Source organism: Plasmodium sp. gorilla clade G2 (genome assembly GCF_900097015.1).
Source record: "Plasmodium sp. gorilla clade G2 genome assembly, chromosome: 12".
Taxonomy (NCBI): domain Eukaryota; phylum Apicomplexa; class Aconoidasida; order Haemosporida; family Plasmodiidae; genus Plasmodium; species Plasmodium adleri (nom. inval.).
This window is the reverse complement of record NC_041704.1, coordinates 195,001-207,500: the sequence shown is the minus strand read 5'-3', so window position 1 is coordinate 207,500 and position 12,500 is coordinate 195,001. Positions and strand designations below refer to the sequence as shown.

The 12,500-nt window shown below is 17.3% G+C and overlaps 5 protein-coding genes across 5 annotated transcripts in view; 3 read left to right on the top strand and 2 right to left on the bottom strand.

Moving 5' to 3' along the window:
• The window catches only part of PADL01_1204900 (conserved Plasmodium membrane protein, unknown function), a gene marked incomplete at both ends in the record, with an annotated part of 2,399 nt that extends 1,843 nt beyond the window's left edge, over nucleotides 1–556 (top strand). Inside the window, 4 exons of the mRNA XM_028682996.1 lie at nucleotides 1–78; nucleotides 161–232; nucleotides 327–380; nucleotides 504–556. The exon at nucleotides 1–78 is cut by the window's left edge and continues 23 nt beyond it. Of these exons, the coding sequence (XP_028539218.1) occupies nucleotides 1–78; nucleotides 161–232; nucleotides 327–380; nucleotides 504–556 (257 nt within the window). The remainder of the gene's footprint in view (nucleotides 79–160; nucleotides 233–326; nucleotides 381–503) is intronic.
• Nucleotides 557–2,685: 2,129 nt separating this feature from the next.
• PADL01_1204800 (eukaryotic translation initiation factor 5A) lies at nucleotides 2,686–3,171 on the top strand (the record flags this gene model as incomplete). The annotated part of the gene is made up of 1 exon (XM_028682995.1): nucleotides 2,686–3,171. The coding sequence occupies one exon, from the start codon at nucleotides 2,686–2,688 to the stop codon at nucleotides 3,169–3,171; it is 486 nt and encodes a 161-aa protein (XP_028539217.1).
• A 509-nt stretch (nucleotides 3,172–3,680) lies between these two features.
• Nucleotides 3,681–5,435, bottom strand: PADL01_1204700 (conserved Plasmodium protein, unknown function; the record flags this gene model as incomplete). The annotated part of the gene is made up of 1 exon (XM_028682994.1): nucleotides 3,681–5,435. One exon carries the CDS (start codon nucleotides 5,433–5,435, stop codon nucleotides 3,681–3,683), a length of 1,755 nt encoding a protein of 584 aa, XP_028539216.1.
• Nucleotides 5,436–6,206: 771 nt separating this feature from the next.
• On the top strand, nucleotides 6,207–9,242 carry PADL01_1204600 (conserved Plasmodium protein, unknown function; the record flags this gene model as incomplete). The annotated part of the gene is made up of 1 exon (XM_028682993.1): nucleotides 6,207–9,242. One exon carries the CDS (start codon nucleotides 6,207–6,209, stop codon nucleotides 9,240–9,242), a length of 3,036 nt encoding a protein of 1,011 aa, XP_028539215.1.
• A 135-nt stretch (nucleotides 9,243–9,377) lies between these two features.
• Nucleotides 9,378–10,608, bottom strand: PADL01_1204500 (conserved Plasmodium protein, unknown function; the record flags this gene model as incomplete). Its single annotated transcript, XM_028682991.1, has 7 exons — nucleotides 9,378–9,394; nucleotides 9,524–9,590; nucleotides 9,702–9,774; nucleotides 9,905–9,969; nucleotides 10,102–10,159; nucleotides 10,241–10,340; nucleotides 10,497–10,608. 7 exons carry the CDS (start codon nucleotides 10,606–10,608, stop codon nucleotides 9,378–9,380), a joined length of 492 nt encoding a protein of 163 aa, XP_028539214.1.
• Between the last annotated feature and the right edge of the window lie 1,892 nt (nucleotides 10,609–12,500).

Sequence of the window (12,500 nt, the reverse complement as noted above, 5' to 3'; positions counted from 1 at the left end):
CCTTTTTATGTGCCCTACCTGTTTCTGCTTTTATAACTCAATTATATTTTTTAATATGTAAAACTATAAACCCCATAGGTTAGGATAGAAATAATATATATATATATATATATATATATGTATATATTATTTAGAGGCTATACATTTTTTATTTTTTTAGACCCGACCCTATTTTTCATGATACCTAGTTCACTGAATTTTTTGTCTATAAGCACAATTTTTTCCCTCATTAGTAAAAGGATAATAAATCATATTATTATTAATATTATATATATATATTTAAATGGAATTTTTTTTTTTTTTTTTTTTTTTTTTTTTTTTTAAAGCTTGGATAATAACAACATGCGTGTTAACAATTTTGAGGAATCGTGTTGAATCAGGTACTATTTATATAGACATAACAATATAATAATGTCTAAATAAATTAATAAAAATAAACTTTGCTCGTACAATGTGTATGATAATTTATTATTATTTATATTATTTTTTTAAAAATCTCTCAGATTACAATCATATATTGAATAAGCTATCTAGTAGACTAGGTGAATTTTTATAATATTCAAATACTGAAAATAATATGCCCATGACAAATAAATATATAAATATATATATGTAATGATAAATAATGTTATTTATAAAAATAAAGAAATAAGGATTTGAAACGAAAATTATAAAATGAAAATTTTCCTTTTTTTTTTTTTTAAAGACAAATATATTTAATAAATAAATAAATAAATAAATATATATATATATATATATTTAATTTCACTTTATTTTTTTTTAATTGTTATGTTTCCTAAATGATAAAAAATATGATATACTAATATATACATATTGTATATGTATATATATTTTTGTTGTTTTAATTTTATGAATGAGAGAAAAAAATGAAAAAGAAAATGAAAATTTCAAGCATACTTTTTTTTTTTTTTTTTTTTATTATTTTATGTTGTAAAAATTATATATTTTAATTAATCACTTTGACTGTTATTATGAATAGAGAACTATGAAAATAATGTAGAAATAAATTTGGGTGAAGGGAATTTTTTATTTTCTTTTTATTTTCTTATGTAAAAGAGTTAAATGGGAAAAAAAAAATAAAACAAAAAAAAGTAAAATATATGTGTATATTTTATTATTCTTTTCTTATTTATGATGTGATAAAAATAAGGCATATTTTTATTAATACATTTTTATTTCTTTTTTTTTTTTTTTTTTTTATATTAGCTTTGACTTTATAATAATATTCAATGTTAAAATTAAAGAGTAAACACAAAAAAATGATAATTACTTTTAATATATAAAATAAATATGTAGAGAAATATTATATAATGAATGGAATACGTGAAATATTTTATGGCTTTATGTTGTAAGAAAGGAAGAACAAAAAAAAAAAAAATATAATTAATTGTATATATATATTATAACTATAAGAAATAAGGTAACATAAATAATATTACATATATAAATATATATATATTGTGATAATTTTATGTTGAAAAAAGAAGAGAATTTTATATAATCCTATTTATATATATGTATATAATAAAGAAGAGTAATTTTTTTATTTATTATATATATAATATCATTGAAATGGGAAAACAAGGGAAAAAAAATAAAATAATAATAATATAAATATAATATAAATAATATTATTAAATATGAAGTAAATAAAATATACAAATTTAAAGTTGTATTTCATTTTGTTATTGATATATTTTAGTGTTTAAAGAAATAAAAGAACTGGCTTGGAAAAGGTGATGGATAAAATATAAAATATAATAAGTGATATATAATTAAATGTATGTATAATATTTTTAATATTTTTCATATATATATAATATATATATATATTATACTATATATATGTATAATATATATTATATAGAGAGATAATATATTTATTATATATATATATAAGAAAAAAAAAAAAAATTATTTTATAAATATTTTTGCATACTAATATAATATATATATATATATATATTATAATATTTATAAAACATATATATGCTTTTTTTTTATTTTTTTAAATTATTATTAATGCTTTTAATTTTTGAATATATACATCATTATATATATATAAACATATGTATAAATATATAATATTTATAATATATCCATTTTTTTCTTCATTTTTATTTTATTGCTTTTTTTTTTTTTTTTTTTCCTTTTCCCCTTTAATATTATATATCTATATAATATATATATATATATGTATGAACGTTTTACAAATGCTTTATTATTTTAAAATAACTAGTTTTTATTTATATATATAATAGTTAAATATATGAAAATAAATATAAAAAAAAAATATATTATATATAAATATGTAATTATTAATACTATCCTTTTTGAGATATTAAAAAAATATATCCTTGTGAAAAAAAAAATATATGTATATATAATATATATATATATTTTTTATTTTAAAATTTTAAAATCCCTATTTCGTTATATAATTGAAGATAATATTATTTATATAAAATTATGTATTTAAAAAAAATATTTAAAATAATTTAATATTTTGAGTACATAATATATAATATATATATGTATATTTTTTTTTTGACCTTAAAATATATTTTTATTTTTTTATTTTTTTATTATTTTAATTTTTTTTAATTTTCTTGTATATTTATTATTTTTTAATATATTTATTTTATATATTAATAAAAAAAAAAAATGTCAGATCATGAAGTATATGATAATATTGATGCCGGAGCATCACAAACATATCCTGTTCAGGCAGGTGCAATAAAAAAGAATGGTCATGTGATGTTAAAAGAGCATCCTTGTAAAGTGGTAGATTATTCGACATCTAAAACAGGAAAGCATGGTCATGCAAAGGCACACATTGTAGGTATAGATATATTTACAGGAAGAAAATATGAAGATATATGTCCAACATCTCATAATATGGATGTACCAGTTGTTAAAAGAACAGAATTACAATTAATTGATATAACAGAAGATGGATTTGTTTCACTTTTATATGATAATGGAGATACTAAAGATGATTTAAGCTTACCAAAAGATACTGAAGGAAATTTAGATGAAGTTGCTAAACAAATTCGTAATTTATTTGACAATGGTAAATCTGTTTTAGTTAGTGTTCTCTCTGCATGTGGACAAGAAAAAATTATTGCAGCAAAGGAGTTATCATCATAAAAAGAAAAATAAGAAAAAAAAAAAAAAAAGGAATTATAATAAAAAAAATATATGCAAAAATAATCTTATTTTATAGCAAGGATGTTTACATATTAACATATATATGATATATATGATATATATGATATATATATGTATATACATATATATATATATATATATATATATATATATATTTATTTATTTATTGAAAAAAATAAAACAATAAAAACCTTTTAATGAATATTAGAACAATTTAAGCTAGTTATGTTTTTTAAAAGCAAAAACTTAGATAATATAAAAATATAAAACAATAAAAAAAATAAAAAAAAATATATATATATATATATTTTAAAGTTACCATGGATAAAATTATATAACATATATATGTTATTTATATATATGTACACTTAAAAAAAAAAAAAAAAAAAAAAAAAAAAAAACATATTAATTATTATACGCACTTTAATATTACCTTTTCCTTTATACCATTAAAAAAAAACTGTCAAAATATTTTAATTTTTATAAATTTACATTAATATTGTTTCTATTCCATATTTATTTATTTCAAAAAAACAGAAGGTTGATTTGTTTTTCCCCTTTACTTTAATATATCTTAAATTATATTTTTTTTCATAAAAAGAGTGGTCGTCATCTTTTTCTTGTAGATCCATTTCATCCATACTTTGATCATCGTCGCTAGAATAGACATGAAATAAGTGACCTTCTTCATTTTGATAAATATTTTGTTTTGTTTGTTCAAATAGATTAGTATTGCTCTGTATATTATTATTATTATTATTATTATTATTATTATTTATTTTTCCATGTTGATATGTCTCATCACTTCTGTTGTTCGTTTGTTTTTTTGATTGATTTGTATTTTTTTTTTTTGGATAACTATGCTCAAAAAATATTTTTTGATTTATTATCTTGAGATGTATATTGTTATATATATATGGAGATATGATTTTATAAAATGAGTTGTCATTTTTTTTATTGAATGATTCATGTCTTGTGAAATTATTATTGTCATTATTTGTAATTAATATACATATATGTTTTTCTAAGGATAAGATGGATAATTTGTTTAGCAGCATTTCTAATTCATAATAAATATTTATATTATTATTATTATTATTTATGGAACTGGCTTTAAATATATAATTAAGATTATCTATAACAACAATTCCTAGATCGTGTGGTATATATTTATTAAAATGATAATATTCTGAGGAAGAAGAATAATATGTTTGTATATGTTCATAAATATAATTGATGACATTAATAAGTTCAAAAAAATTAAATATTTTCAATAATTGTAAATTATTAAATACATGAGAAAAAGATATATTATATATATATTTATATAAATAATGATTAAATATATCAATAAAAAAAGAAAACTCATTTGAATAATTTTTATATATATTAAAAGAAATATATTCTTTTATATATTTATTTGTCTTCTCTAAAAGTAATAAAAAGGGTATAACCTTTTTTTCGGAACAAAATTGTATATACCTGTGCATTAATTTTTTGATTTTTTCTAGTGATGAATAAATCATATTTTTATAACGATCTATAAAAAAGCTGTTATCTAGATCGATGTAAATAACTTTTCTTTTATAAAAATGTTTAATTTGTGTGTAAAAAGATTGGTAGGTATCATGATAATTATAAAAAGTATCATCTGGATATATATAATGTGTGTCATTAAAAATATGTGTGTTATTAAAAATATGTGTGTTATTAAAAATATGTGTGTTATTTATATTATGTTTATTTTCCCCCTTATTATTCTTTGCATAATGTTGTTTAAATGATAAAACAAAATATTTCATTATATTTAATAATTTCTTAAAATTATCATGTTGTTCTATAAATTCCTTTATGATATCATCCCCCAAAATAGTAGTATTCATATAATCCACTACATTATGAATATTTTTTTTTTGTAAAAAATTATCAAATGAAAAAAAGCTAGAATAGAAAAGATGAAAATAATGTAATAAATCGTTAAAAAATAAATTTACGCATATATGATAACACATACTACTTTTTCCACAATTTTTTTTTCCACTTATATTATTAACACCTCTACAGAGAAATATACCATCACATAAGGTATTATATGTATATATATTTGTATATATCTTACAATTTAATTCATTTTGTAATTCATATAAACTTTTTATATTTATTGAACTCTTCACTGGCTTCTTAGCAGTTCCATTGAAAAGAGGAAAAATTATTTTCTCATTTGTGTTATGCCTTTTATTCATCCTACTCATAACATCTTAAGAAAAATTAAAAAGAAAAATTAAAAAGAAAAATTAAAAAGAAAAATAAATAAATATATATATATATATATATATGTATGTATTTATATATTTTTTTTTTTTTCTTTTTAATTTAAATTACATTATTATGATTAATACATATGTGTGACTATATATACGTGTATATTTTAAAAAATAAATGAATAAATATATTTATAAATATATATTTAATTTTTATATATACTTTTTAAGCATTATACAAATAATATATATATATGTGAACGTTAAAAAAATTTACTTATTATTTTATATATATAGGTACCTCCAAAACAACTATATAATGTCTTCAAATAAAATATACATATACGATTAATAGTTTAAAATATGTAATGTTTTATTTTTTTTGCTACTAAATATTCTTATGTATATATAAAAAAAATTATGTGTACAAGCGATATATGTAATAATCCTTTGGGGTAAAAAAAATATATTTCGATAAGAAATTTACAGCAGTTAATAGTATAAGTAGATTATTGCAGAAGGGTGAAATATATTTTATTGTAAAAAAAAAAATATATATATATATATATTACATAATACATATCTATATATATATATATATTTTTTTTTTTTTTTTTTTTTTTTTTTGCTTTATATTTTATGTTTTTTCATAAAAATATAGATTGCACAAACAAATTGTATTATATAAAAAAACAATTAAGGTATATAGAGAAAAAAAAAAAAAAAAAAAAAAAAAAAAGAGGAAATCAAAATATGAATTTATTTCCTAGCGGTTCTGAAAAAAGTTATAAGGATATTTTTTATTTGGATGAAAATAAATCTAGAAGAAAAAAAAGAAAAAAAAAAATCCTTCACAGTAGTAGCGATAGTAATAATATAAAATATAACAAAGGCAAAGATGAAGGGGGAATAGAAGCTGAATATAATTTATTCAACACTTCATCAAGTGATAATAATAATAATAATAATAATATCAATATTGATAATATTAATAGTTGTAAGGCCACAAACAAACAGAAGAAACAAGATGAAAAACCATTCTTCCTATTTAATAGTAATACTCATAGTGACAATAATATAAATAATAAATCTACAGAAAAAAATGAATATTGCCTTTTTAGTAATAATTCAGAGAGCGAAAATTGTTGTGACAATAAAAAGAAAAATGAAAGTCATATGAAGGAAAACAAAATGTATAGCCTATTTAGTAGTAATAGTGAGTATGATGAAAATATTAATAATAAAAAGAATAATCTATCTAATAATATATTTAATCTACATAATAATGATATTGCACATTCAAAAGATGAACAAGAAAAAAAAAAAAAAAAAAAAGATAGTTTTTTAAAATGGACTCCTCACAATAATATAAAACGTTCATATAATAAAAGGAAGTATAATAAAAGAACGTGTAATGACAATAATGTTTTATATAAAAATTATGAAAAATATGAAAATTATGAAAATTATGAAAATTATAAAAATATATATAATGATTCAAGAAAATCTAAAGTAGATAACTTTATAAAAAGAAATTATAAACATAAAGACATGAAAAATAAAGTAAATAATTTATTTAAAGAAGATGAAAAAGGTGAATATCGATTAGTAAATTTTGAAAAATTAAAAAAAAGAGCCTACAGAAAATTAAATTTTCTTAGTATTGTAGATGTAGCAAAATCTTTAAGTGATGTTAGTGAGGAAAACAAAAATAAAAGAAATAATAAAATAAATAATAAAAATAAAAATAAAAATAAAAAAAAAAGCGACGATATATATGATGATACATATGATGATACATATGAAGATACATATGATGACAAATATAATAATATATATGATGACTTGTGTGATGATAAGAAGGACGACATATATTATAGAAATAATCAAGATATACATAATAATAAGCAGTATGAAAAAGATATTTTAAATAATAGTATATGTTCATCAGATAGTTTTTATAAATCTAATGAATCCTTTTTTTTATATGACAAGGATGAGGATTCAACTAATTTTGATTCAATCGAAAATAATAAATATAATAATCAAACATTAGATATATATAACTATTACTATCTAAATAATCATGATGAAAGAAATAAAGATAATAAATATTTAGAAAAAATTGTATGCAATTCTACTATCACTAATTGTGATGACCTATACAATTATTTATTTCAAATTAATAATTCAATTGATAAAGATAAGCAAAATGAAAATAAACATAAAAATCAAGAGAGGAATATGGATAGTAATAATATTAATGATGAGGATAATATAAATGCTGATATATATGAATTTGAAAAAAAAAAAAAAAAAGAAACACATAAAACAAATGAAGCAAATCAAACATATACAACAAATAACACATTAGATGATAGGGATAATTTATTTATCCAAAAAAAGATAAGAGCACTTAAAAGACGTAGAAGAAAAAAGAAAGATTTTTTATTAAAAAGAAATATTATATTATATAGAAATTTTAAAAATATTAACAATGAAATATCAAGACAAAATAATAAAAAAGGATTAAGATTTAAGGAAATGATTGGAGATTTCATACGAGTATTAAATAAGAATGTATTAAAAATAAATGAAAAAAATGAAAAAAAACAACAACAAAAAGAAGAAAGCCAATATTATGAAAATACCATAAATAATAATAAGAGTAATACCAATTCATATTATATGTGTGATAATAATACAAATTTTAATCTTTTTGAAAATGATACTAGTGATGTTGAATCATTTATTAATTTTGAATGTTATACTAATAGTTGTGATATAATGGAAAAAGCTACATGTGATTGTGAATTTTGTATTCAACATAATAAAATATTAAATAAAAATGAATTGTATTTAATTTTGTTTAAATATATGGAAGATAATAAAACAGATGGTACTACTATCATTAAACCCTATTTTTTAAATATCTATGTGTTTACATGTTTTATAAATTTTTTTATACATTATAAAAATATAACTATATGTAAAGTAGATGATATTGATGATACAAACAACAACTGTGATGATAAATGTTTAGATGATCATGTTAATAATATGAGTAATACATGTAACGATGAGAAGGAAATTAATTATAATAAGTTGGAAAAGAAAAAGAAAAAAAATTTTCACTTTTACAAATATAGCCATAGTTTATATACAAAATATCAAATAAACAAAATAGTATATTTTATTCCAAAAAGAATTGTTCTTACGACAGTGGGTATATGTATATATGGAGTTAATTTTTTAAATAAAGAAAATGAAGAAGATGAACTAATCAAAGAAAAAGAAAAAGAAAAAGACGAATGTGTTGCTATCATTAATTTTTTAAAGTGGAAAAAAGTTCGAAAGAATTTTTATGAAATTTTAAAGTTAAAAAAAAAAAGAAAAGAAAATTTGATGATATATAAAAAGTGTTTTTTTTTTATCAATGCAATTGATGAATATTGTAATATGTGTAATATTCCTATAGATGATACATATTCATATAATACACAAAAAAATAAAAAAAACAAAAAGAATTTACATAATCGAATGGATACACATTTTAATCTATATAATAATAAAACAAATACTTATGATAATTCTTTTGAATATTATAATCAAGCAGAAATGCAAAAAATACAAAAAATTCAAAGAGTGGAAGAAATTCAATATATACAAGATATATTAAATTCAAATTTACAAGTTAATAATATACAATTTCTTTTCTTTGACCCTATATATGTCTCTTCAAAAAAATATGTGCATTTTTATCCTTCTCATCTAATCATGCTTTTTTAAAATTAGGATTATAGAACATTTCTTAACAATTATATGATCAACATATATATATATATATGTATATATGTATGTATGCATATATTTTTATTTTTTCTTCTTTTATTTTTATTATATCCTTTTGAAGAAAAAAATTCATCAATTTCTTTTTTCTCCTAAATAGGGAATGAAATATATAAAGACATAAAATATATATATATATATATATATATATATATATATATATATATATATATAATATATATTAATTATCTTTAGTATTGATTACAAATAATTGAAACAACCTGTAATTGGATTATATGATCCGTTGATTTTTTCAGACAAGAAATTTCGTCTACTTAATATACTGTTCTGTTATACATATATATATATATATATATATATGAATACATATATTTATGATTTATTGAGATATTTATTTAATTCCTTATTTTTTGTGTTATACAATATTTTTTTTATTACATTTTTTTTTCTTTCCATTTTCATAGATTCCTCATAATTAACATATTGATGATTAATTATATCATGACTACATCTATATATTTTTTACATTTTGAAAAATATATATAAAATGTATAGTTATTGTGTGTATGTACATGAGATTTTTTTTTTTTTTTTTTTTTTTTTTATATATATATTTTATATTTAAATTTTTTGTAAATTACTTTGATTTGTTTTTTTCACTTTTAAATGGCATTTGTTGTAACCTATTCGTTTTTTCAACTTCTTTCTTTTAAAAATTAAAAAGAGAAAATGATATAAAATATAAGAATTTATTATAATATATATGTATATAGCTGTATGATTTGTTTTTATTATTTATGCGTTTATTAAATTTTTTTTTTTTTTTTTTTTTTTTTACCTGAACGTTCAGGTCAATTTGGGCCCATTTGTTTTCATTTCGCTGTATGTTTTCTTTTCTTAATTTCACATGAATATAAAATATATATATATATATATATATAATAAAATGAAACATGAAAATATTTATATAATTTTACCTTCTATTTTCTATTTTGATATATTCCTTTAATTTTTGTTTTTCCCTAATTTTAAAATCTTCGTATGCAGCATCATATTTTCTCAAGTATTTATTACCTTCTATAAAATTATGCGTATATATATATATATATATATATATGTATACATTTTGTAATATTAAAAATGTATGGGTACTGTATGACATTTATATAAGATATATGTATGTTAAGACACAAACAGTTATATATATATATATATATATATATATTTTATTACCATCGTTATTAAACTTTTTGTCGACTATTATATTATCCACAACAATATTTTTTACATGTTTTTCATTTCTCTTTATGATTCTTTCTTTTTCGAGTTTATCCCTATGCATCATTTAAATGTAGAATATATATAAATATATATTTATATCACAATGTTTAAATAAACAAAAAGAATTTGTAAATATATAAATGTAATTTTTTGGTATATATTATTTTTGTAATATGGATTATTTAAAATATTCACAAATGATGACACGAATATGTTGTCTAATGATAGTTTAATATCAAAGACGTTTTCTTAAATAATAAATGTGTTTTAAAAGAGAATGTGCAGAATTTTTTTTTTTTTTTCATATTACCATTAAAAGGTGAAAAAAAAGAAAAAGAAAATTAAATAGAAGAGAAAATATACTCAGAAGGATGATCATTACAAATAAATAATACTTTTATTTTTATTTTTCACCTTTTTTCTCTTTCATTTGTGCTGTCTTTTTTTTTTTTTTTTTTTCTCTCTTTATCTTAACACTATAAGAAAATATTTTTATCGCAAATTTATTATGTATATAAAAAATAAAACTAATCACATTGTTGAGATTAATAAAAAAAAAATAATTTCTTTATATTTACATATATAATTCTTTTAATTTTAATTTTCTTTTTTTGATTGTGTTCATTGTGAAAGTTAAAAAAATATGATGGAATGAATTAAATGTACATTAAAAATAGGAGGATATGAAATTAAAGAAAACTTGTTCAATATGTTGTGTATAGAAAAAAAAAAGAAAAAAAAAAAAAATACAATATAATAACAACATCAATATAAATGAAGATACATAAAAAATATATATATATATATATGTAAGATATGTATTGTTCCTTCATCTTTCCTTGTGTAATTATATTAGACCATTTGTTTACGTTATCCTTCTTTATATAATGTAACATAAAACATTATTATGGTTGTCTATTTTTTTTATTTTTACATATTTCATGTCTAAAATAAAAATTCAGCATTAGAAATATAGACATATATATAACTACACTTGTATATATCTCTTTCATTTTTATGTAACTCTTTTCTTAAGTAAAAAAAATAAAAATAATATATTACTACAATCAATTGGTTATATGTTACATTTTACATAGACATTATATATATATATATATATATATATATATATATATATATATGTTTATACATATAGGTTTATGTTATTATTTTATTTTTTTTTTTTGTATTTTTATATTTATTAAACGATTTATTATATTATAGTTATATTACTGTATAAAAATATATGTATATATAAAGAGAAAATATTTATATACATATATATATATATATATATATGCACAAAATATTTTAACAAATGTATTTAAAAAAAAGAAGAAAAAGCAAAGAAAAATATATAAATTATAATAATAAAAAAAAAGAAAAAATTAAAATAAAATAAAAAAAAATTAAATCTATATTTTTCGTAATATATATATATATATATATATATATATATATTTATATGGTACGAATAATATGTTAGATTGTTACATTGAACCATATATTATTATAAATTTTTTTTTTGTGGGCATAAATAAATGAGAAAAAAAAAAAATATATATATATAATAATAATACTTCATATCATATATATAAGAATATACATATATATATATATATATATATATATATATTTATACATATGGTATGTAAAAACTATAAAAAAAAAAAAAAAAAAAAAAAAAAAAAAAAAAAAAAAATTATATTGCTCTTTTGCTTCACTTTTTAAACTACAATATGACTGATATTTTATTTTGTACACTTACTCAATAGATATATAATATTATAAAAACGAATTTATATATCCATATATATATAGATAAATATATATATATATATATAATATATGTATGTATTTTTGTTGGTTGTCTGATATATTATCATAATATTATTAAGATGCAATATATATATATATATATGAGTGATAATAATATAATATGTTTACATAGTTACA